This window comes from Nicotiana sylvestris, chromosome 9, assembly GCF_000393655.2.
Source record: "Nicotiana sylvestris chromosome 9, ASM39365v2, whole genome shotgun sequence".
NCBI lineage: Eukaryota > Viridiplantae > Streptophyta > Magnoliopsida > Solanales > Solanaceae > Nicotiana > Nicotiana sylvestris.
In genome coordinates this window covers 63270415-63297059 of record NC_091065.1, presented here as the reverse complement: position 1 = coordinate 63297059, position 26645 = coordinate 63270415, and the positions used below count along the sequence as shown (strand labels likewise).

At 35.5% G+C, this 26645-nt stretch overlaps 2 protein-coding genes and 1 pseudogene across 3 annotated transcripts; 2 read left to right on the top strand and 1 right to left on the bottom strand.

The window, feature by feature from the left end:
- The first annotated feature begins 1119 nt into the window (after positions 1 to 1119).
- LOC104239732 (uncharacterized) lies at positions 1120 to 10144 on the top strand. Of its 2 annotated transcripts, XR_714219.2 has the most exons (9): positions 1132 to 1281; positions 5467 to 5679; positions 5784 to 5975; positions 6057 to 6257; positions 6431 to 6511; positions 7592 to 7730; positions 8578 to 8667; positions 8760 to 8897; positions 9805 to 10144. XR_714219.2 is itself a non-coding variant. In XM_070156379.1 (8 exons), exons 1-8 carry the CDS (start codon positions 1177 to 1179, stop codon positions 8837 to 8839), a joined length of 1101 nt encoding a protein of 366 aa, XP_070012480.1. In that variant the 5' UTR covers positions 1120 to 1176; the 3' UTR covers positions 8840 to 9232. The 2 variants fall into 2 exon arrangements, 1 of the variants encoding a protein (XP_070012480.1); XM_070156379.1 differs by lacking the exon at positions 9805 to 10144 and having other exon boundaries at positions 1120 to 1281; positions 6057 to 6259; positions 6433 to 6511; positions 8760 to 9232.
- Positions 10145 to 11774: 1630 nt separating this feature from the next.
- On the top strand, positions 11775 to 13916 carry LOC104239733 (ammonium transporter 1 member 1-like; annotated as a pseudogene).
- A 779-nt stretch (positions 13917 to 14695) lies between these two features.
- Positions 14696 to 19402, bottom strand: LOC104239734 (alcohol dehydrogenase class-3). Its single transcript, XM_009794452.2, has 9 exons — positions 19244 to 19402; positions 18870 to 19006; positions 18223 to 18269; positions 17784 to 18109; positions 16804 to 16886; positions 16646 to 16721; positions 15706 to 15863; positions 15284 to 15445; positions 14696 to 15056 (listed from the first exon to the last, which is right to left on the bottom strand). The coding sequence occupies exons 1-9, from the start codon at positions 19275 to 19277 to the stop codon at positions 14940 to 14942; spliced, it is 1140 nt and encodes a 379-aa protein (XP_009792754.1). The 5' UTR covers positions 19278 to 19402; the 3' UTR covers positions 14696 to 14939.
- Positions 19403 to 26645: the final 7243 nt, after the last annotated feature.

Below are 26645 nucleotides of genomic sequence, written 5' to 3'. Positions count from 1 at the left end.
TCGGGAGAGATTTACGGTGGTAAGAGTGCTCATGATCGATAGAGACGATTAGGCAATTCTATGCGAAACATAACAGGAAGAGATTCCATCAATAGGGGAAATCACAATCTTAGATCCTTCTCTTATTTGCATACAACCCAGTCATAGTTAGCTTTTAGTTTACTTGCTTTCATTCAGTTATAGTTAGTAAAAACATCTCCAATTGTTATTCAAAATATTTGGAAAGTTGATTACGAAGAATTCAGTGAGTCTGACAAGAGTAATTGGTAAGTTAATTCCCTGTGGGATTCGACTCTGGGCTAAATACTTGGATTATATTTGTAACGACCGCTTGTCCTTTTTATAAGGCATAGTTGAGCGTGATCACCTGTCCGCCCATTCTCAATCAAATTTTATGGAATTTCAATTAAGATAAAACAAAAATCGGTGAATGAGTTATTTAGTTATAAAATGTGAATGAAGCTGGTTGAACAACACGTACATAAGGCAGTGATCTATAAATAATTGTTGATCATTAATCGGGACGGCTCAACGGAACTAGTGGTTTAAAACTAAAATATATTAGAAGACCCTGAAATTTCTGTCATAAAATCCATATATTATAAAAAAAGAGTCTACATGGCTTTGATCTAGTCGTAAGAGAGCAACGTAAAATGTGTGGGTTAGGCACACTCAGTATGGTATTGAGCTCTCCCCTGTACAAAAATGTAGCATTAAGTGAAAATAGTTGAGCCTATTATCAATCGTGTTTTGAACCTTATGTACACTTATCTTGTAATTTCTTAGTTAAAAAAGATGAGATACAAAAGAACTTGCTTTTTGATGTGTAGATCAATCAAATGTGACAAAAAAATAGCTAATTTAGAGAATCTCAATTGAAATTAAAAATTAAAATAGTGAAAAATATGAAAAAGGACTATACATAAAAAAAGAAGAAAAATAAATTTGACGAGAAGGCAAACATATTATTTAATTTAGTGAGAGAATTTTTTTATCCTATTAAATTAATCAATTCTACCTCTACCAAATTTCAAAAAAATAAATAAATTAAAATTTAAAATAATTTATCAATAATTGTATAAATATAAATTACATATATTATATAATCATTATATTTTTGGGGCCTTAAATATTTGGGGCCTAGCCTCAGTTGCCTTACCCTAGAGCCGCCCTCGGATGGCGTTATGGATGGAGGCAGGTTCGGAACCAAAAACTGAGAAAGAATTGGCTGACCTCGATGCTATCTCCGCTCTCAAACAGTCTACAGCTGTTGAACTTAAGGTTCTTATTCGTATACTCTACTTCATTTGTATTCTCTTCCTACTTTTATATCCAACTAAACACTGGAAATGCTTACGAGGCGTATGAGGCCTATACTGGTGAGTTATGCGGACCTAACAAGAATTATGAAATGCGTTTCTTAAGCAAGGTGGAAAGAATTGATCCTATCTCACGAGGAGTTCCAGCACGGTGTAGAGCTTAAAGAAAACACCAACCATCAAATGCACCTGAGACCTTGCCAGTTTATTAGGAATAATCAGAGATTTTGGGGGCTACCTTTTTGTTGCCTCGTATCAGTAAAATCTTTAAGTTGCTTTCGCTCATTTCCCTTCCCCCCCCCCCCCCTTTTTGACAATAGTGGTGTCCGCACAAGCTTTCATTTTCCGTTAGTTTATTTTATTTTGAAACTTAATTTTTCCAAGTTCGACACACCATAGCATTCATATACGTGTTTTTTCTGGTTGCTTATTTTATATATGCCGTTTGTCTAGCATCCAAGGGTGTGGCCTAGTGATCAATGAAGCAAATTGAGAACCATGATAAAAATACTACTCCCACCGTTTTAATTTACGAGGTAGTTTGAGTTTGCACGAAATTTAAGAAAAAAGGAAGACTTTTGAAACTTACCGTCCTAAAGTTTAAGAGGTAAAAGCTTTGTAGCGCCATGAAATTTGTAGGGCTATAAAAGCTTCTCATTAAGGACAAATAGATAAAACTAAAATTTTAAACTTAAATTATTTTCAAATATAGAAATGTATCATTTTTTTTGGATGGACTAATAAGGAAAGTTCATATAAATTAAAATGGAGGGAGTAGGTGATTTCTTTCCATCTGTCCAAGCATTGATGGATAGAGTTCTGTGGTACCTGTCGCTAGAGGGAGATAGGAGGTACCATGTGTAATTAGTCGAGGTGTGTGCAAGCTGACCCGAACACCACGATTATCAATAAAGAAAATGTTGTTTGTCTATGACTTTCATGTTTGATTCTTTTATATGGAATATGAGTGAATATCCTAGTCTCTCTTTATCAATAAAGAAAATGTTGTTTGTCTATGACTTTCATGTTTGATTCTTTTACCTGGAATATGAGTGAATATCCTAGTCTCTCTGAAATTCATATTCGGTTATTATGGTAGAAGTGTTTAAACGTAGATGACAAGCATACTTCCATAAACTCTTGAATGTAGAGGGCGATAGGAATATTGTGTCGGGGGATTTAGAGCTAAGTTGCTTGGACTCGGGTGCGGGTATCCGATACGGGGACGGATTCGAGTATCGGATTCGGCAAAATCTAAATTTTAAGATTCGGGGGTGCAGATCCAAATATGGATATGGGTGTGGGGATTCGGCTAAAAAAATTCAAAATAAAAAAATAGATATATGTTTGGTAGTTTTAAATTTTTATTTACCACATAATTACTATAAAATTAATATACTTGTTGCAAATACTATGTAAAGTAAAAAAAATTGTTCTAAAAAATTACTCATTGATGTTAACAACTATTTTGTTCATCATGATAAAGTACCGTTATTTTTCAATTGCAATATAGAAATTACTTCAAAAGAACGGAACGGCTACTATTAAACTGCTACTGTTAAATCAATAATAAAGTTTGGTGGCAATGTGCAAAAGTATTATTATAGTAGCAAAAGTATTATTATAGTATTTTTTATATTTAAGAGTTCTTTAAGCATTAGAATCGAGAACATGACAGTAGTTTATGACAGCTGTTCTCCTCATCAAGTCTTGCAATATCCACATATTTTTAAAAGAGATTTAACAAATATTATTAAACAAAGTTTGGTGGCAAACATGAGTGGCCTTGGAATGTGCAAAACACTAGTGCATTTATTATTGTATTATTTTATTACATTTTCTTTACACCTAAAGGCACTGCAGATCATCTTCCTCAAGGACCCCAACTTCTTTCAAGCTTCCCTAACTTCTTTCAAGCTTGTATAGATGCTCAAAATTACCCAATTTCTTTCAAGCTCTTACAAACCACCATTCACGCTGCCTTCACCTCGTCCTTCTTCCTTCATAAGTGAAAAAGAAAGTCATTCAACGCTGTTCCACCAAGTTCTGTCGATGGACTCCGGTCAAAGTGTCCGACGTCGGTTGACTGAATCCGGGACGTATCCCGTTCCCGGTCCCGTATCGAGACGGGTACGGCACCAAAATAGGCGAGTCTGTGCAACTTAGATTTAGAGCACTCAGAGAGCCGTCAAGATTTTATGTATTGTAGGCGTATAAAGATTGAGGAGGTTAATGGGGCAATATGCAAGATTAGGGTTTTTTTTGGGGGGGGAGGGGCACGGGCCAGTCGAGATTCTTGTGGAACTTTGAAAGAGCGCAAGCAAAAGTAGGTATAAAGTTTCTAATTGGTTGTTTAATGTCATTTTAGGACAGCTAAAATGCCCAAAGAATGGAGGTGGAGTACGATGATGTCGTTGTGCAACAACAAGGGTGATAGTCAAAATTGCAACAACTATAGGGGTATCAAACTATTAAGCCACACTTTGAAAGTGTGGTAGAGGGTGGTAGAGAGGATGAGGGGAGATATGTCTAATTTCGAGAACCAATTCAGATGCATGCAGGGGCGATCAACTACAGAATCCATCCATCTTTTAAGGAGATTATTGGAGCAGTATATGGATAGAAAAAAGAGACTTACATATGGTGTTTATTGACCTAGAAAAGGCACATGATAAATTTCCAAGGGAAGTTTTATCGAGATGCTTGAAGTCTAGATGGGATTGCACCAAGGATCAGCTCTTAGCCCCTTTTTATTTACTTTGATGATGAATGAATTGACACGATATATTCAAGGGGGGGGTACCATGATGTTTGTTATTTGCAGATGCCATAGTATTGATTAACGAGACACACGACAAAGTTAATGATAGGCTGCAGATTTGGAGACAGATCCTAGAGTCTAAAGGTTTTAAGTTGAGCATGACTAAAATAGAGTACATGGAGTGCAAATTCAGTGACGCATCACATGAGGCAGATGCGGAAGTGAAATTGATACTTTAAGTCATTCCAAATGGAGGGCTTTAAGTATCTTGGGTCAATAATAATCCAAGAAAATGGGGAGATCGACGTTGATGTCACACTTCATATTAGAGCAGAGTGGATGAAATGGAGGCTTGAATCCGGTGTCCTATATGATAAGAATATGCCAACAAGACTTAAGGTAAGTTTTATGGAGTGGTGGTTAAACCAGTTATGTTGTATGGGGCAGAGTGTTGGCCCGTCAAGAACTCACAGTTTTAGCATATGAAAGTAGTAGAAATGAGGATGCTTAGATAGATGTGTGGGCATAGTAGGAGAAATAAGATTAGGAACGAAGATATATGAGACAAGGTGGGAGTGGCTTCTGTGGTGGACAGCAAAAAGCGAGACTGAGATAGTTCGGGCGCATGTAGAGGAGGAGCTCAATGAGGAGGTGCGAGAGATTGACAATGATAGGTCTAAGGAGAGGTAGAGGTAGACCGAGGAAGAATTGGGGAAAAGTGATTAGACAGGACATGATACATCTTCAGTTCACCGAGGACATGATCTTAGATAAAAACCATGGAGGTCGAGGATTAAGATAGAATGTTAGTAGTAGTCGAGCGATTTCTCTCTTTTTTGTGGAGAGTATGATTCTAGTTAAGAGCACCTATGTGCTCTCTTTTATTATTACTACAACTACTATTATTATCATCATCATCATTATTTAAAATTTTCAATTATATTACTATTATTGTTTCTTTTACTTTTCTTTTCTTCACTATTTTCATCGTAGCTTTTTTTACTCTTGTATTTTTCAAACATGTTTTGAAAACGCTTTTCTTGAGCCGAGGGTCAATCGGAAATAACCTCTCTACCTCATACAAGGTAGGGGTAAGGTCAGCTTACATCCCATCCTCCCCATACCCCACTTGTGGGATCACACTGGTATGTTGTTGTTGCAGTTCTATGGTAGAAATGTTGTTAGCAATATCCTCATTGGACAGCTATATGCACTTTACCGCGTATATCATTTTCATCCTTTTGGATATCTGCCGCTTAAATCAGCCTTTATGTTGTCTAAGTTGCCCATCTTTATGCTTCCTTGATTTTAAGGGGGGTGCACCGCCTGTTTTTGTCCAAAATATTATGAGAAAGTGAAACATTTTCTGTCCTACTTACTTTGCAGGAAAAAGGCAATGAATATGTCAAGACGGGCAAGAAACATTATTCGGATGCTATTGATTGCTATACGAGGGCAATAAATCAGAATGCTTTAAGTGATACTGAACAGTCAATTCTCTATTCAAACAGAGCTCATGTCAATCTTCTCTTGGGAAATTATAGACGTGCACTCCTGGATGCAGAAGACGCAACCAAATTAAATCCAAGTAATTTTAAGGTATGCTTTTTCACTATGCATCATGTGTCGTATTACGGGCCATAGTTTCCTGCAAGTGCTGCATGTTCTTGGAGTATGTGACATGTATTGTACTTTATTCATAGGCACTTTATAGAGCAGCAAAAGCATCATTTTCTCTGAATCTGTTGGCTGAAGCAAAAGAGTTCTGTGAGAGAGGTCTTCAACTGTCGTCATCTAATGAAGAACTGAAGAAGCTTGCTAGGCAGATTGATATACAAAAATCAGAAAAGGAACAGCGTGATGCTGAAGTGTCTAAAGCAGTATCTTCTGCTAAGGTCTAAAACTATAGTTTTATCTGCATGTAGTAACAATTCTTCATTCTGGTAGGTTCTCACCACTTAAGATGAACTATACAGGCCCTTGTTTCTGCATTCGAAACTAGAAGATTGAAGATTGAAAAGGCGATGTATCAAGAACTCACTGGACAAAAAAAACCAACATTAGACAGAAATAATATTCTTCATTGGCCCGTTCTTCTTCTGTATCCAGAGGTTATGTCCAGCGACTTCATAGAGGACTTCTGTGAGACTGACATGTTTTCAGCTCATCTTGATATGATATCCTTTGCTATACCCCTATATATTGATGCAAAAATAATAAATACGAATTCTTAAGTCAAATGTGGTTCTCTCTGATTTACACCAATTTGACCAATCATTCTTATTTAACTAAAGCAAGTTATTGTTTTTCCATTATTATGAAGGATTTTGGTCATCCTTAGCTTCAATACATGTTTTCAGAAGGTTGCCCGCCTCTGCCATGGGATAAAGAAAATGCTTACACTCGTGATGCTATTGAGTTGTATTATGAGGTATATAAATGTTTCATCATCTCTGGTGGCAACAAATTTTTTACTTTTCTATTTCTCATGTCACTCAGAGAATCATCCCAATACATAATCTTAATACGAGCACCTACTGGGCATCATTGAACATGGTTTTGCTCTATATAGATGGCTAACATACTGCTGTGTGCTCAAAATCTGGCACATTAAATTAGAAAGAATCTCATTATGATGAAGTCTTCTTAAAAAATCATCTACGTTGGTGTTAATTGAATTTTGTGGTTTGATTTGACGAAATTAATATGATTGGAATTGAATTTTTTCAAGTTTGAAGTCCATTGGATAAAGATGCGTAGGTACAAATGCTTTTTGGTTCCTTTTGATCTTATTGTCAAATTAAAAGTTAGAGGTCTAATTGGTGCATCCCCCTAGAACATTTATATCAATTCTACTTCATTAAAAGGCGAACCTTCTGAAAAAATCTTTTATGAAATTGGGCATGTAGCAAGGAGCTTTAGATCTGTAGTAGCACAATGTTGAAGGCTGGAGCATCTGCCCCTTTGGGTCTTGAATATATCATCAGGGTGGTTGATAAGCTCTTAGGGGTGATTTGGTTTAAAAACAAGTTATACAGGAATTGTAATATAAGGATTAATGATGCAGGGATTGTAATGCAGAGATTACTTTTTATCGAGCCTTTGGTTCATTGTGTTAAAAATTGTATATATAGTATATAACTTAAACTTGTGATTGGTTTAAACTGTATAAGAGTTTGGAGAAGGGTTTTAGGAGACCCACAAGGGTAGTTTTGGCATTTTGAATATTTTATCCATGTATAACTGCATCATGGTATTGTTATACCACATTAGTCTTGGTATAAAACAATACACCAATTATACCATGATTAGTTAAACATGATTTTAAAACAGAAAGAAGGTCATACATGATTCAAAAGACAATCCAAACATTGGATAAGTACCAAATCTTATACCATGATTATTTCATTCAATCTGTCAAAATAAACGAGGTCTTAATGCTTTCCTTTTTAGTGCCACCAGTTCAAGCGGATGTAATGTGCTTCTCTGTTCTGAACTTGTGATTGAGCAGGCTTGTGCTGGAGTCTGTTTATCCAAGCGAGATATTCTTCGCTCTCTGCTTGAAGGAACAGCTGCTTCTCATGTGGAAGGCTTTGGTAATGAGGAGAATGGTTCTGCTCAGAGTTCAACCAAGGGTGGCATTTCGCAAGGTACACTCCCCCATCTCTATATTCGAACAGATGAAAATTTGAGGAGGCTCCACTTTCAAGACTATTGCAATCTTTAGTAGATTTTCTGCCTAGTGTCTGAAACAAGAGACCCCTTGTACCAATTCGAAACATAGTGCAGATTATACTGTGCGCTGGTCGTAGGTGGTCCACTGATTTGGTTCAGCCTTCTTTTTTCCAAAATACTTGGACTTTATTACATTTTTGCTTGTTCATTGAGTATAATGAAAGTTAAACTCTCCAAACCATCACTGTTGTCTTGGCTTTCCTTCTATATGGGTTTGCAACTTTTTATTTTTAAAAACTGAGGAGTTGCACTCGATTGCTGTCTTTATATGTCTATGGGTACAATTATCTCCCCTCCTATAAACCTTAAGGATACTGGGACCTCTCACTTATTATATAAACAATGGCATACTTTTTAGTGGTAGATATTACAGTCTTGGTTCAAATGTACAAGTAGAGTGTTTCTGCAGTAGTAGCTTTTACTTTCAATGACCTTAATCTAGTGGTAGATATTATATTCTTGGTTCAAATGTACCTTTTCTGCTCAGTGACTGAGTCAGATTTTTCACCAATGAGGGGTCAAAATATAAAGAAGTAGACCCATAAAGAATCCAACAGGTGTCAATATGTAGTATATATACGTTAAAAGAAAATTTTACCTAGCCGCACAGTGTAATTTTCCGACACCCCTTGAATTCATGTGGCTTTGTCACTTCTTTTGTAAATAATGTGATGCATCTTGAACCACGTCACTAGGCTGTCTTTTCCCTTTTGCCTTTATGGACTAATTCCATTCTTATTTTTCTTCACTCCATCTTTTCAGCGGATGCTCCTAGATGGGTCAAAATTAATGAGAAAAGAACACTTTATGATGTTCTAAAGGAACCGAGTTTTGTTGTTACTGGAATCCCTGGTATGCCAGTTTATTCGTAGGATGTATTTGCACTTTATGCAGTCCCATCACACTCATGTAATGTAAGATTATTTTCTTATCTTTTGCTGTAGTGTTTTGGGTTGTCTCAAGAAAGTCCAGCTTCCATAAAGACTTCAAATCTGGAAATTGGGCTCCTCCAGAACTGGCATGAATTTGTGGAGTAGTTGCAAATCCCTGATTAGTTCCGATTGTCATGCGAGTATCCTCATGTACGATACACCGTTATTTAGTGTTTGATAATGTAACTTCAGTATAGTTGATTTTGTCCATGTAGAGTAGAGAGATTTAGGATTCTTGCTCATATTCTGTAGACTGCAGCTGTGCAAATCTTTAAGGTTTCAGCTGTTTGTAGGTGTAAAATAATGGGTAGGAGGGGAATTGTGTTGGTGTTTACCTGTTAACAAAATGAAACATATTTTATTCATTTATTAAAGGACATTATGGGAGAGAGAATAGTTGTGGTCATATAGAAGACTAGACTGTTTAAAATTATGTCTAGTGTTGGCAACAGACTTGGATCTGCAATAATATCAAATGTTTCTTATCGGTGCTCTTTAGTCTCAAGTCTAAAGGTGTTAATTGTCCCGGCTAACAACCCGGTTCAGCCCGATCCGGTAAGGGGTGGGACAGGTTGGCTAGGGCAGGGGGTTGTGCCGGACGGGGTCGGGCCTTTTTTGGATACTGGTGCACCGGAACCCGGCTAGCCCGGTAACCTGTTCAAGGGTTTTAACTGTGTTCGAGCCCTGTTTAAGTTGTAATTTTTTTTTTAAAAAATTCTGATCGTTGCCAACGGTCAAAATCAAACTTGGGCAAAGGCCATTTTTGCACTTTTATTCATTTCGCCCTATCCCCTTACAAAAATAGCCCCTCCACCCCTAATATTTATATATTATATTTTTAGCCTTTTAAAAACTATAAATAGCCCCCCTCTTCTTCATTTTTCTCACAACTTGCTCTTTTCTTCTACTCGAATTCTCTTTCAATTCCCTCTTGATTATTGAATTGCTTATTGTTCTCAAGTTCTCAATTAATTAATATTTTAACTTTTATCAATTATTTACGGTAGCCACTACAAATTACAATTATCAAGTGAAGTGTGGTTACTATTTTTGTTAGGTTCAAGTTAAATCATGCCCCTTGCTTCTAAAGTGCGCTCACGTGTTTGGGAACACTTTGAGGCGGTAGAAGAAAATGAAAAAGTTCGCAAAGTAGAGTGCAAGAACTGTGGTGGAGAATTTAATATTCGTCAAAAGTGGGAGGGTACAGCTGGCTTAAGGAGGCATATCAAGGGTTGTCTTGAGCGCGTCCAAGAATTTGTATTTAAGTTCATTTGAGACAATTTGTGTTATTTTGAATTTGTTAGACTTATTTAAGCTTAATGCGTTAGTTTATTAGACAGTTAATCTGAAATATTATTATGCAATGAGAATATAAAATGAAAGCGTTTGAAGTTTGATCCTTACATAGTGGTCTTATTAAATAATTTTATAAAACCACTTAATTTCAATTTTCAAATTTAAAACTTTAAACTTTAAAGTTTAATTTTATGCCTTAAAATATTTATTTTATTATATAAAAGTTTGCAAACACTAAAATATCAACTACATTGAAAAAGGAAACATAATGCACTTAAAAAAATGGGTTCTTATAGAAATATCCCAAAAGTCCCAACTTACCATTCTCTAACCATTAATTATAAACTTACCAAAACTAGCCAAGTACATATAAAAATTGAAAACCCAAAGAAATAAGGTTCTTTCTCTTTCAAGAATCATACACAAAGATTTCCTTCTATATTTTCAAGCGCGATTAGCAGCACTAGATGCAAGACGAAAAGAAAATTTCATGAATGAGGTAGCAAATAAAGTGAAAAAATATAAAAATAGACTTTTTTCAATGGGTATGGTTGAGATTCATTGAAAACATATAGTTGAGTCAATATACAAAACTTAAGGTAGATTGGAGGTGATTTGGACTTACTTGGAATCAAAATTCGTAGTCAAAAAATTCTTCTGCGACACATGTATCACGCATGTATCTCACATGCAGGTATACATCGATATATATGTGATACACATTTAATACATATGTAATACACCTATTATTTTTTCATATTCATCTTGTACTTCGAATTTTCAATTCAAATCACCTTAAAACTCCATCAAATCATCCCAAAATTGAGATTCAAGCTCCTTAAGATATACCCACTCTATTCTAATAACACCACTCAAAAGAAAGCAAAAAATTTGACCTTTTTTGGCTGCAAATAGATAATTGGCTAATATTAATAATACGTTATGAATTGACCAATTTTTATAATAAACTACTTATAAATGGACATAGATGATATTTTCCCAAAAAAAAAATTAACACGGCTCGGTCTGGACCCGATAAGCCCGAACCCGGATGGGCACAATAAAAACCGGAATATCCCAACCCCCTACTAGCTTGGAACCCAAGCCCACTAACCGGACGTGCTACTTTTTCCCATGTCTAGTCCGGTCGAACCCGTCCGATAAATACCCTTAGCTTTTACTAGTGTAATTGATTTGATCAATGCCCAACAAACATCGAACTTAATGGCTTCATTCTGCCAAGTCCCACGTGCAATAGAAACAGGGTATATCTGCCAAAAACTAATATAATAGACCATTAAGTTTATAGTCTCGACTATTTAGCAGTTTTATTCTGTCCTGACTAGGGACTGACGTGATAAAATTAATAATTTGCCAATCTATAAGATAAAACATTTAAAAGAACCGTTTGTTCTACTTGATATAATATAATGATATGTAAGATCAATAATCTCTTTATACGTCAACTTATATTCTGATAGAGAATGAAATATTCAGTTGATTTTTAAGTAGAAAACATTTTCAATGTTATGCGTTAAACTCAAACTCCGTGGTAATTTACCTACCAATTACTAATAAAATTTGATTCTTAGTTTAACTGATAAGATTCTGCCTCAAGAATCTCGTTTCCAATTAACCTTTCTCGATTTCCACTCTTGAAAATCTTTCACATTCCTCCTCCATATATACCACTGAGATTCTACCTCTTAGAATTCACACACACACATTAGTACTATGGCTGCTCCCATGTGCTCCGCCGTGGATCTCAGCCCCCTATTAGGTGGCGCCACCAACGCCACCGCTGCGGCCGAGTACATTTGCCACCAGTTTAACAACGTTTCTGATAAATTCATTGACACAGGCTTTGCAGTTGACACTACTTTTCTACTATTTTCTGCCTATTTAGTCTTCGCAATGCAACTTGATTTTGCAATGTTATGTGCTGGCTCAGTTAGAGCCAAAAATACAATGAACATAATGTTAACCAACGTTATTGATGCCACAGCAGGTGGACATTTTTATTACCTATTTGGTTTTGCTTTTGCATTTGGTAGCCCATCAAATGGTTTCATTGGTCATCACAATTTTGGCCTCAAGAATTTCCCTTCAGAGGGTTCAGATTTTGGCTATTTCTTATACCAGTGGTGTTTTGCAATTGCTGCCGCAGGAATAACAAGTGGTTCAGTTGCAGAACGTACTCCATTCATCTCCTATTTAATTTACTCTTCATTTTTAACAGGCTTTGTATATCCCATTACAGCCCATTGGTTTTGGTCTGGAGATGGTTGGGCCAGCCCAGCAAGAAATGATGGGAATCTTTTATTTGGGTCAGGGGTAATTGATTTTGCTGGTTCAGGGGTTGTTCATATGGTAGGTGGAATTGCAGGTTTATGGGGTGCTTTAATTGAAGGTCCAAGAATTGGGAGATTTGATCATGAAGAGAAACCAGTAGCAATGAAAGGACATAATGGGACATTGGTTGTTCTTGGAACTTTTTTGTTATGGTTTGGATGGTATGGTTTTAATCCTGGTTCTGTCATGAATATTTTGAAGGCTTATGGAAATAATGGGTCATATTATGGACAATGGAGTGCTATTGGTAGAGCTGCTGTTACTTCTACACTCTCTGGATGCACAGCTGCTTTAACAACATTATTTGGAAAAAGGTTATGTTAAAAGACAATAATCTTGAATTTCCTAGAATTGTGTGTTCTGATTAGTTGCTTGATTGTGATGTATATATGTGTTTAAGTGCATAACACTTATGTTAACTTATAAGCTAAGTTCATTGTGCGTACAAGTTTTGCATTCATATTGAGGACATGGGATTTTGATGAATTCATGATTCATGTATGAGAAATTACTTTGGTTCATGTAACCATGAGTCTCAAAGTCTCTTTTTCCGATATCTAATGGCATGGCCTAGTGGTCAATGAAATAGGAAAGACCTAGACCAGAATTTGGCTTCCATAAACAAAAAATACTTATTTGTATGTCTAAATCTTGGTGGGAAGAATTAACTTATACATGTCTTGGTGGGAGAAAACAGGCACGGAATAAATTAATTGAGGTACATGCAAGTTGGTCCAGACACCACCATTAAAAAGTTCTCTTTATACTTTCATATACCTTTGTAGTTGACATTTGCAAGAAAAGATTTCTCTCCTGAAGAAAGTGCTCTAGTCTAACATTCCTCTTCCTCTAACAGGTTACTCATAGGCCACTGGAACTTAACGGACGTCTGCAATGGTTTGCTAGGAGGCTTTGCGGCGATCACAGGAGGCTGCTCTGTAGTGGATCCATGGGCAGCCATAATTTGCGGACTTGTTGCAGCTTGGGTTCTCATTGGTTGCAACAAGCTCGCGGAGAAATTCCAGTACGACGATCCACTAGAAGCAGCACAACTCCACGGTGGTTGTGGAGCATGGGGGATTATTTTCACAGCATTATTTGCTGAGAAAAAGTACATAAACGAGATATATCCAGGCAAAGAAGGGAGACCATATGGATTGCTAAGGGGTGGTGGAGCAAAGATGTTAACAGCACATGTAGTGCAGATAGTGGTGATTGTTGGATGGGTTAGTGTGACAAACTGACAATGGGCACATTGTTTTGGATTCTACATAAGATAAAGCTTTTGAGGATATCAATGGACGATGAACTTGCAGGAATGGATCTCACCAGCCATGGTGGTTATGCTTATTACAACGACGATAACGATGAACAGACACTTAAAGATGCATTGGCTCCCAAGTTGGAGATGACTGGTAGAGCAACAGTTTAGTTTAGCTGGTGATCATGCTGCAGTAGTTCATTTGACAATTTAGATTAAATAAACATGTTATTGTACATACAAATTTATTGTAGAGATGGAAATTGGTGGCAAGAAAACAATTTCGTTATTGATGCTATCTTAAAATCTCTTTATTAGAACAAACTTTTGCATGTCTAACAGCGACAGTACATTTTGAGCCTTGGAGGACAATATTACCCAAAGAATAGACGAGAACTAAGCAAGCTTCGCACCTTACCATCGGCAGTTGAGTTTCTAATTAGAATTTTAATATTATTCTCAATAAGTTAGACATGTACAAATTATTGAAGTGGACTTGTTATAGTTGAGTCAAATATATGAATCTACATTACGTTCCACCTTATTATAATATATTTTTATAGATAATTATATCTATGCTAGCAGTTACCAAAACCTTTCATATTCGCATATTTAGAACTTAGATTATTCCTATGCTAGTCGTAAACCTATAACAGTTACTTCCCTCTATTCAGGGCTTCAAAATGACTAGGTCGGACAAAGCTTACATAGGAGCGCAATTAAATTAAATAAAATCAAGAAAAAGAAAAAGGTAAAACTACTGGTTGCTTTCTCGTTCTTGAAGATTAAAGGAAAATAGACGCTAAATGATGCAGAGATCAAGGGAGAGAAGAGCCCTCTTTCCTCAAATTTTTATCCTTCTAAAAAGCACCTTTTGGCACTCTGCAAAATACATTTTGTCGTTTTCATTTTCTTTTCCTTTTTATTTTAACATGTCATTTTGTGGGTCCATTGCACTTTAAAACGTTAATACGACGGCAAAGATATAAGCTATTGTACTTAAAAATAGGGAGGATCCTTTGATGCAAAGATACCAGACTTCGTCCAAAATCAGCAATGATGGCTGAGTCTTGAAAGTAGAGCTTTAACTTGAAAGATGTACTACAAAACCACCAGAACATAATAAAAACCATCCATTTTAAAAGAGTTCCTCTGGCCCTCCTTGATACTCTTTTTTTCCACTTCCTTTTTATTCCACACAGATACTTAGGGAAGGAAAGAGAAATACTGTCGGAGCAATAGCACAAAACCAGCAAGTCAGCAACATAAAGAGCATAAAGCCTTCATACGAACATATCCAGTACAACACGGAGACAGCTCCCGTCATGCATCAGGTCAAAAGCTTTGTTTATGTCCGTAAGCGTCATATTATGAGTTATGTATTCATCCACCTTGATTTCCTGTTAGTATGGAAGCATTGGTTGAATGAAAGTTATCGGAACTAAATGGAAAAGAAATGAAGAAACATATAGAAGACAACAACAACACAAGAACAACCCAGTGTAATCCCACAAGTGGGGTATGGAGAGGGTAGGATGTACGCAGCCTTACCCCTATACTGAGAGACTGGGAAACATAGACCCTCAAAGATGGAAGAAACACATAGAAGAGGAAAGAAAAAACTGACCTTCTTCAAATACTTGTCCACGAGCCAAGGAACTTGTGAACGGCTTTTGAAACCACCAAATGCGGTTCCCTTCCAGACACGGCCAGTCACCAGCTGAAATGGACGAGTGGATATCTCCTGACCAGATGCAGCAACACCCACAATCACTGAGGTTCCCCACCCCTGCAATTTCAATAAGTTTGGACACATTCAGCATCAGTATCAGTATTCATTATCTTGTACGGGGAGGGATGATATTGAAAAGGGAAAATGAAGACAAAACTTGAAAAGCGAACAAAAGCTCAAAAGATAAAGAGAATGTGGGACGGGGTAACCACGCGACTTCAAGCAGAGTGAGGCAGAGGCAAGGAAACAAACACCCCTCACCCCCAAGGCCCCAACTGCCATCCCAATATTATTGATAAGATACTAGCATAATTTACCTTGTGACAGCACTCTAAAGCAGCCCTCATAACCGAGACGTTTCCAATGCACTCAAAACTGTAATCAACACCACCATCTGTAAGATCCACAATGACTTGCTGTATTGGTTTCTCATGCTCTTTGGGGTTGATGAATTCAGTCACACCAAAATTTTTGGCTGCATACGACAGTTTAATATATGGGTGAGAGATGACGTGACAAATTATACGACAAACAACTGGATACAATTAATGACACAACCATAACAACTGTTGTGCTGCTCAAATTTGATTGAAATGCTACTACTTCTTGAATCAGATTAAATTTAATCAGACGCCCTTTCACCATGATTTCCAGTCTGGCATAAGCCTCAAATATTTTTAGTGGGGAGGAATGATTTGGTAAGAAATATTATCTCTTGCTTTCAAAAATTTAAAGTTTGAATTGAAATCAATCTTGATGGTAGATTGAGTTTGCGAATTGATGTAATGCACTTATAGGGGTTGAGAGCACAAGGCCTAAAGGTAATATTTGGCATCCTTTCTTAGTTGGAAGAGCCGGCTGATGAATTTTATTTTATGGAAAGGTTGAGGGCAATCAAGACAAGGAATTATTGCAAGGCTTCTTTTGCTTTTCCATTACCATTATATTCCATCCCATAAGGGAGCTTTCTACACAGTTTACCACTATGGCATAGTGATAATAACATAAAAGTTCCTCTAAACACTGACAAACATATATCTACAAATATGTCTACATATATACATCTAAAAATGAAATCATTTATCAGATTTTGATGAACATTAGTAACTTGTGTTTGAATTCTCAAGATAGCAATCTTAGGAGTAGCACAAATTTTGACAAATCTGATGTAAAAGATTCTTGGAGCCTATTCAAATCCTTACTATTCCTAAAAGTTCAACTAGTCCACAATCTTAGACAGAGTGGATGAAGCTGTACCTCTATCAAACTTTTTGCTGTCAATATCAATCCCAATAATTCGCGAAGCACCAGCAGCCTTTGCACCCTCCGCCACCTAACAAGCAAAATTGATAGATTACATAAATATATTAAAGGAACTTAAATATTGACACATAATCAAATTGTTAGAAACTTACAGCAAGACCAACTGTGCCCAGGCCAAAGACAGCAACAATGGAACCTGGTTCAACTTTTGCAGTGTTCCAAACAGCTCCAAGGCCTATAAACAGCAAATACCCAATGTAAAATACAAGGAGGGGATGGTAAGAGTGCACATTAACCATTAATTGAAAATAAACAAAACACAAGGTATTGGAAAAAGAAAGGGAACAAACGAACATAGTAAAAAGGGCGTTCTATGATTTATGATTTCTTCCTCAGCTTTTAATCTAGGGGAATAAACCAGCGTGAAGTTTTAATTAAAAGGATAGATAAGATGGACGCTTGGGTTAAACCAACCAAAAGGTACTATCTAGTAACTCATATAAATCAAATTACTATAACGATCGGTTCCCTAACAATATACTTATATGCATTACCATCCCCGTTGTATCAAACATCTATACTAAGAGCCCCACTATGATACTTGGTTTTAGCTTCCTTGTTTACTTTCCATTCTTCTTTTACTTCTCTTTCTTTAGCTTTTGTTTTGAAGTGTTTTATCTCAAAATTCTCTTTAAATGCATCACATGGTCTCAGAAGTTGCTCTCAATTTGACTGTACAGTCATTTTAGCAAAAATTGGAGAGATTGGGAAATCAATAAGAACAACAAATAGAATGATGATGAAGTCAATGCAAGACCAGCCAAACAATTTATTGCACTAAAAAATTATTAATAATAAAGAACTTCAAGTACTTTTAAATTTAATTTTTTATTTTTTATTTTTTTTATTTTGTGTAATATTGACCTGAGACGAGTTTAAATGGAGTAAGATGATCAGTGAGGATTCATATAGCCAACTCCAACTTATTTGGGGCTAAGGTGTAGCTGTTGTATACATTATTGATAAAGAGCAAAAGAGCAGATTGGAAATGGAGTAAGAGCTAGCATTAAATCAGAGATACTACAGAAGAAGTTTCATGAATTAGATTGGAGGAAACCACACGAAGAGTTACCGGTTGGAACACCGCATCCAAGAAGGCAGACTTTCTCCAGAGGAGCTACTGGGTCAATCTTTGCAACACTAACATCATGGACAACAGTGTACTGACTGAAGGTTGAAGTTCCCATGAAATGATAGATTGGCTTTCCATTGATAGAAAATCGACTCTGGCGGTCGTTCATCATAACTCCTACCCCAGTAGCCGCCCTTACTTTACCACAAAGGTTGGTCTTTCCTGATTTGCAGAACTTGCATTCTCTGCATTCAGCCTGGTAACAAGGTATAACATGGTCCCCTGGCTGAACCTCAGTCACTCCTTCACCGACACTTTCTACAATCCTGCAAATTTAGAGGGCTAAGACCAAGAAAAAAGGTATCCACACAAAACTTTCATTTAGCTTCAATGGAAACTACAACGTTTAAATGAAATCATAAGAAAAGCGAGCACGTACCCTGCAGCCTCATGACCAAGCACACATGGGAAGAGACCTTCAGGATCCTTCAAGGAGAAAGAAGCATGTGTCAGATTACTAATGATCTTGAACCATTGACTCTGAACTTATTGCTTCTCAAAATTACCAATTTCCACGTAAACATTAGGAATTGCAAAGAAATTTTCCAAATAACAAGGAAAGAGCTAAAAATTCTTGGCACTCCAAGATATCCTTGAGCATAAAAATTTAGAGGAAGCGAAAATCTGATAATGCATGTTTTAATGAAATTCCATAGGGAAAAATACTTTTGCACTAGTTTTATTGTTTATCATAAGAATGTAATGATATGTTCATAATACTTATTAGCCACCCAAAAGCAAATTAGTATTGCTGCAGAAATGCAGAACTCTTCAACTCCATTTGATGATTCAGCCATCAATCAACTATGCCACAATCCCAAAGATCAAATCACTCATTCGACAGGTACTCCCCGAGTATTCATCACACTTAGGCCACATAACTATACCTTTATCCGGCTTAGACTGGCTATGCTTTTAGAAACTCACATAGCCGGAATTCCATATGTCTGATTGACCACTTAAGCAAAATCAGTAGTTCCTAAATAAGAGGAAAAATGTATACATACAGATAGAGTATGAAATTACCTTGCCACTCCAGGTATAAGCATCAGTGTGGCAGAGAGCAGTATAGAGAACTTTAACACGGACTTCACCGGCCTGCGGTGGAGCTACCTGCACATCCTCGATCACCAGAGGCTTGTTGGGTTCCCAGGCCACCGCAGCTATATACACCCATTTCACAATCCATAATCACAAATTAAAGCTCAAAAATTAGGGTTCACAGAAAGCATTAAAAATTGCAAGTAACAAACATACATTTCTATAAGTGGTATACTAGTAGTGCAGTATATATATATATATATATATATATATATATATACTGGTTTAAATATCAGATCCGCCTTTGATATTGCTTTAAAGTGAGAATTGAATACATTGATAGAATATAGAAGAAGTACCTTTGCAGGTGATGACTTGACCTTGTGTAGCCATGATTTAGGAACTCCAATTCGGACCACAGAATCAATTTGTGAGAGAAAATACTAACACTGTTTTTCTGAGGGATGAGTGGCACTTCAAATAGATCCGATGCTAACTTCAATTATTACTAAGCCATTCCTTTCCATGTCAAAGCCCAGCCCACTTCAATTATTATTTTCTTTCCCTACTTTCTTTTTCCCTTTGTTATTTGATATATATTATTTCTATGTGATTATAAAAATAATATTTTTTTTAGGATAAACTGGAAAAAAATAATTTTAAAAGTGCATATTACTTCATCAATGAACATTTCGGGACAAGGGAACTGTTTTGAATGGAACTCGTCTTTTTCAAATCTTGTATATAGTATTTTAATACAAAAGGAGTAGGGCATCAAAAGATAAAAAACTACTTTCTTCATTCTGCGCCCTGCTCAATCTTGACAATGCTTCGGCTAATTGGTTGTCCTCTCTAGCAATTTTGATTATTTTTATTGTTTTTAAGCATATTAATTAATTTGGTAGAATTATATTTACTTCAAAAGGGATATAATTATTATAGCCATTTTTCTTTCCTTACTTAATAAACGTTGGCCGTAGATTCGAAGGGGGCGTTTGGACATAAGAATTGTAAAGTTCAAAAAAAAAAAAGGTGAATTTCTTTTTCAAGTGAAAATGGTATTTGAAAATTAGAGTTGTGTTGGACATGAATATAATTTTGGGTTATTTTGGAAGTTTTGTGAGGATCCGAGTGAAAATTTTGAAAAACAGCTTTCTGGGGTTTTTCGAATTCTCGAAAAATTCAAAAATTCAACTTCAAGTGAAAAATGAAAATTTTATGGCCAAACACTGATTTGAAAAAAAGTAAAAAAAAGTTCGGAAAAAGTGAAAAAATTATCATGTCCAAATGGTCTCTTAAAATAATTTTCACTTTAATTGAAATTATGAAGTTGGAGTTGGAGGTGAAGACGGAGTTGCGTTTGGGTATACTTTTTGCAAAGGGAGGAAATGGGCCTTCATGGCTATTTATAGTGTTAAAACTAAGAAAATATCATTTTTAGATCTGTAAAAGTAAATATCTCATGTTAAAAAAAAATAGGGTAATAAAACTAAAAATAAGTATGTAAAGACTTTGGAGTCCAACTCCAAGTTGTATTTAAAAATTTATAACCAAACACTAATTTTAAAATAAAGTGAAAAAGTATTCCAAAAAAATGAATAAAATTTGGCTAGAAAAAAAAGGGTCATTTGTATCTATACCCGCTTTTTGTGTCACGTTTTAACTTATGCTCGCTTTGCAAAAAAATTACAAGCATACCCGCTTTTCGCATAACTTCAGCATACGGGGCTGAAGTAGCAAAGACTGAAGTATGCTGAAGTTTTGCGTGATTGTCTTTGCTACTTTAGCCCCGTATGCTGAAGTTACGCGAAAAAGTGTGTACGCTTGCAATTTTTTTTGCAAAGCGGGCACAAATTAAAACGTGACCCAAAAAGTGGGTATAGATGCAAATCCCCCATTTATCTATCTATATTTATATCTATATCTATGTTTATCTATCTATTTATTATTATAAAAGTACGAATAATTTATACTAAATGTTGAACGACTAAAATATCCCTGAAATATTGATCAACTTTTATACCCTTATATATTTGTATAATTTAAGGATCTAATTATAAATTACCTAATGATGGAATTCTTTTTCGATTAAACTACACATACACCGACCCTATAAAATTGACCCTACTTGGATTAGAAAGACACGTCCATGATTCCCTCTTTTTTTTTATACGTAAGATGCTTATATGCATATAATGAAATTGCATACATGGAGATATAACCTCTTTTTGTATTTTGTGATTTGTTTTATTTTCTTGTATGGTTTTATTGCTATCTGACAAAAATTGAGCCATTATATATTGAAATAGGGAGGAAAAAGCTAAATAAAAAGCTTAAAGTTTTGACTAAACCAAACATAATTAAACTATTCATCTTCGAAGCCTAATAACTTATATATAACTAATTATTTAGAATTCAAAGGTCCTTAAATGCAGTAAAGTTTTATTATACCTTCGTAATTGATGGAGTTTTATTTCTTAAAAAAATCATTCCCTCGAGTAAGTAATAGATGAGTTTTTCATGTACAAGAAATTTATTAAATGTACTAAGTCTTTTCAAAATTTATAGTAAAAACAACTAAAGAGACACTCCTATATATATTAGTCTTTCTAAAACCAGCCGTATTTGGCCAAGAACAAAGATATAGAGGATACAAGCATGACGAACTATATCAAGTAACGGAGCAAACGCATGCCTCCTTACATTAATTTGATGAATGAAAGTAAACTAAAGCTTATGCAATTAGATTTCTATTACTTTAGTATCTATTTTATAGTTCAACTAAATATGTTCTGTATATTAATGCGGTTAAAATATTACTATTTCTTACACAAAGCTTCTACTAAATGACAATAATCCTCATCGACAAATGCGCGAAGCATAAACTGCAATCATTCGTAGATTGTTTCGCTGGATACCACCAGATTTTGATGCACAAAGAAGATGCAAAAAATACAGCCTTAACCACACCTTGGGGAGTTTAATGCTATAGATTCATGTCGTTCTGTCTTAAGAATGCTGGTGCCACCTACACGAGGGCTATGACCCTTTTTCACGACATGATTCATAAGGAGATCGAAATATATGTGGATGATATCATCATCAAATCTCGGAAGAGTTTAGAGCACTTGGATAATTTGAGGAAAATTTTCGAGTGCCTGCAAAGGTATAGTTTGAAATTGAATCCGGCAAAATGCGCGTTCGGAGTCCCTGCTGGAAAATTATTGGGCCTCACCATAAGCAGAAAAAAGGATAGAATTGGACCCATCAAAAATCAAGGCCATTCGGGAATTTTCACCACCCAAGAGTAATAAAGATGTGGTGAGTGTTGCACCATATTTTGCACTAGTCAAAACAAGATTCAACTTGTAGTTTCTCTGTTGTTGATAAAAAGAGTCGTCACCTAATATTTAAAGGTATACTAGGGTACCTATTTAATTACCAAGTCATATTCACTATTAATCGGTTAACCGGTGAGATTATGGGTAAGGGTTCTTGTTCTTCTAAGGGGAAGGTGTTAGGCCCTCCTTAAAATGTACCTGAGGTAGCTCCATAGGACTTGGACTAGGGTTGAGATCAATTATATATACTATGCTTTAATTAATATTAAAGAGTATGGCTTACTATATACATAGGGGAATAAAAGGAGCGTGCGACCTTTAAAGGGGTGTGAATTTACAAAGGAGTTTAAATATATTGGTGGATTAAAAGAGTTTTAAAATATACATGTAAACAGCTTAAAAGTATAATGTATGTAAAAAGAGGTTAAGTTATAAAACACTTGGTTTAGAGAATGATTGTACATGTAACTCTAGGAGATGTTTGTAAGAAAGTGAGTCTATGCTTGGTTTTAGAGAATGATTGTATATGTAACTCTAGGAGATATTTGTAAGAAAGTGAGTCTAAGATATACCTTGATTTTTAAAACTTAAAGAGAAGCAGTCTTTTGAAAATCCATTTGGGGCGACAGTACTTCACTTTTTATGAAAATCTTATTTACCTCTTTGAAGATAAAGCTTGCGATTTAAATCTGATTTCTTTTGAAAAATGAGCTACTGTTTTTTCTAAGTTCTGGGCTTCAAGATATTTTAATAAAAGGGAAGGTGAATGAAAGCGTAGTTATGACATGGGCAAATTATAACGAGCAAAATAGGGATTAGTTACTAACTAATTCTTTTAGTCCTATGTTCTTTAGGGTTTGCCTAGGTTTAATATGAAATTAAAGCATGAAATGTGATTGTTATATACATGTGAGATAGAACCATAACAGAGATATAACAAATGCAACAAGACAGTGGGATGAACTAGCGAAGCAGTAAATAATAATAAGGAGTTGAGGGAAAGAGGACTCGACTCTGGTGATGGGGCCTCAAGGAGGTAGGCCCAGCTGTAAAGAGACACATCTACAACTGATTTTGGCCTCTCCAGAAAAATAAAACAAGGCTGGGATTGGGTCTGAGTTCCTTAGGAACTTAGCAGGCCCAAGTGGATGTGCATGTCCAAAAGAAAGGAGAAAATCATTAGGCACATATTCCATATATTCAGCATATTCAACCATGGATGAAATATATAAACAAATAACTGGAACAAAAATATGTTAAAATATCAATACTCAAATACTATGAGAAATTATACAAATGTGGTAGTTATACATGGCATATAATTTACATTGAAAAAAAAAACTTTCGTTGTATTTAAACACTAAACCCCTAAAAACCCAAAAAGTGTCAATGAATTAGGGGCTAAGGAGGGAGTTTTACTCAAGGTCGATGCCCCCTTTGAATCCCCCAATACTTCAACGTTCCCAAGGAACTCAAGGCCCAGGGCAATGCGTGTGCCGCGGGAGTGCTACCCAACCTAGAGTCAAACTCCACTCCCAAATACCCTTAACCACTAACAACTTATTTTTCCCTATGGGTTTAAGTGTCAATAAGGCCCTTTCAATGTAAACTAAATGCTATAATATCTCCTACCACAGAAGTATATTTTCCTTTCTAATAGAATAATATAAGGGTATACAAACAATTCTACATTGTCTAATACTAGATGAACAATCCACATGTTAAGTAAATCTGAATGTCAGACCTTCGAGCACATATAGGATATAAATAGAAACATCATAACATATTGTTAAAGGTCTAAACATTGAGAAAAACACATTCAAAGGGAAGGTGAAGAATACAGAGTTTAGATATGTAGCAATACAAGAAATACAGATACTCCTACCCCTGACAAACTAGCTTTAATATTGCCATTAGCACATGCATAGACTGACCATACTACTTAGAATTTCTTAGAAGGCATCAACAAGGATTTAAACAAACAATTATACTAAACAACTTCTTAGGCATTACTAGAAGTATCATAACATAATCGTAGTTCTTAGTAAGACTATAGGTTATAGATTCAACATGGAGTTCCTAAAGATGTTTTAATATAATCCCTTTAATCTTAAACAAACCACTTTTTTCAATCAGTAGCAATAGAGAACTTCTCATAGGATTGAAAATCAGACTCAGGTTTTAGAATAGAAGAAAAGAGAGGACTGAGTATAACTTCAAAGGAAAAACATGGAATCATAAAGTCATGGAGACAAACAGGGATATATGCAATATTCAATCAGTTATGCATAGACATTTCAAGTGGGGTTGTGATTTTATACAGACAAGGGAGCTTTATAGGTTATAGAATCAAGTTAAACATGTCATGAAGGGAGGGGGTTATAGACAAGGGAAGTATTATACCAAAACAAGTTTAACTCAGGTGTATAGCTTAAATTAACATCTGAATCATGAGGTAGTCATACTCATCTTAAAAATTATTATTTTGACTATAACAAGAATGACTACATCCTACTTTATGGAAGATACCTTAATGATAACAGGATGTAAGCTTCACAAAGCCAGCAATGTCACAAAAGAGATTAAAGATAGGAAAGTACTATACCAAATAGGTTTTGACTTAAACATGTAACTGAAGGCTTTATCTAAACATGAGACAACTAAGTCCAGCTTAACAACAATTACTAGTTAACTATAACAAACATGATCATAACTTATTTTATGAAGAAGAGGATAACTTAATCTTAGCAGAATATACACAGTAGAACTATGATATTCATGAAAAGAAGAAAGTTCAACTCAACAAGACTGTTTCATACAGATGCAACCAATAATTAGATATAATCATGAGAATGTCATAGCGATAACCCAAAAGTTGTCTTTAGAGTTGGCAGATAGGTATAGAGAAGGAGAGCATCTAAACACTTAGATTTTTCATGCTTCAGTTAAACGATATGAACTTTCATATTCGTCACCATTAGGATTATCAAACAATAAACTCGACCACAAGACAACCAGAATGCAGGAAATTAATATGTAGAGGTAAAGATCATAGTAGAATCATCAATGAAAGACTATGAAGTTTAGATAAACATGAGCAGTCATCCAAGGCACATTACTGCTTAATCATGCAGACTGTTTAGACTTAGAAATGAAAGTCATCATGAGTCACATAATAGCTTGATCGATATTAATTAAAGACTTTGAGGCATGACAAGTGACCATAACAGACAACATCTTATCATAAACTTGAAGTAACATTTCTATACTAGTTATAAGTATCATAAACTACTATAGTTCACAGAAGGCAATAAACACATTCATAATATCCTACTAAGATGATCAAAAGAGAAAAGTTAGAGGTATACTGACCTTTTCAAGGGCATCAGACCAAACAAGGATTTATCTTAGTTGCATAAGACCCCAAATCTTCAATCTTGAAGCAGCGAAAGTACTCAGAAATGAGAAAAACGAAATAAGTAAGAAACCCTAGGTTATGGAATCTTAGGATTTTTCTTAGATGATTATTCTTTCGTATAGTTAGTGATTCTAGATTATGGTATATATTGTTAGGTTAGAACATTAAAGGCTCTATTTATAAGGCCATTTAAGGTTCTTAGGGTTTCATGGATTCAAAATTATGAGTGGAAAGTGACGAAAGATTGAAGATGATAACAAAATCGAGTGACAATTAGAAAGAAAATAGATGGAAAAATGAATGAAGCTTTTACCTGAGTGCACGACAATCATTACAAATGATAAAACCATTGGGTAATACTGAAGGTACAAAGGTCATTACATTTGACCTCTGGTTCAGAATAATCATCACGAGGATCTCATGCATGATCTGATTTGGAAGAACGAGTGGAGAAACCAGATGAAATGAAGTTTTATCATTTAGGTCTAGGGTTTCAAATTGGGGGTTTCGAATGTATCGACAAAAATGGAAACTGAAATCACTGGCTTCATCACCTAAGGACAAAGGAGATGCATATGGAAGTCGGATTTGAAAGAACAAAGAACTGGGATTTCAACTTTATTGACTTCGTTTAATCTCTCAGATTTGAAGATCAAAAAGGGGAAGAAATGGCGAAAGTTGAATTTTTGAAATTTCATGCCGATAATGAAATTTTAATATCGGGGTCGGAATCCGATTCTGGAAGTTGGAGTAGGTCCATAGTGTTGAATATGACTTGTGTACAAAATTTGGGGTCAATCAGACATGGTTTGGTTGATTTCGGCATCGGTTGTAGAATTTTGAAAATTCAAGTTCATTAGGTTTAGATTGGAGGGTGATTCATGGTTTTAGCATTTTTTGATGTGATTTGAGGGCTCGACTAAGTTCTTATGATATTTTACGATTGGTTGGTATGTTTGGTTGAGGTCCCGGGGGCCTCGGGTGAGTTTTGGATGCTTAACG

Bases quoted from the DNA above. Each gene is read 5' to 3' on its own strand.
- LOC104239732 (XM_070156379.1), top strand. From the start codon at position 1,177: ATGGCGTTATGGATGGAGGCAGGTTCGGAACCAAAAACTGAGAAAGAA. The intron at 5,680-5,783 runs GTATGCTTTTTC...CTTTATTCATAG, and splicing joins TAAATCCAAGTAATTTTAAG to GCACTTTATAGAGCAGCAAA. The intron at 6,512-7,591 runs GTATATAAATGT...GTGATTGAGCAG, and splicing joins CTATTGAGTTGTATTATGAG to GCTTGTGCTGGAGTCTGTTT.
- LOC104239734 (XM_009794452.2), bottom strand. From the start codon at position 19,277: ATGGCTACACAAGGTCAAGTCATCACCTGCAAAG. The intron at 19,007-19,243 runs GTACTTCTTCTA...GGGTGTATATAG, and splicing joins TCAAGTCATCACCTGCAAAG to CTGCGGTGGCCTGGGAACCC. The intron at 15,446-15,705 runs GTAAATTATGCT...TTGAAATTGCAG, and splicing joins CTTTAGAGTGCTGTCACAAG to GGGTGGGGAACCTCAGTGAT.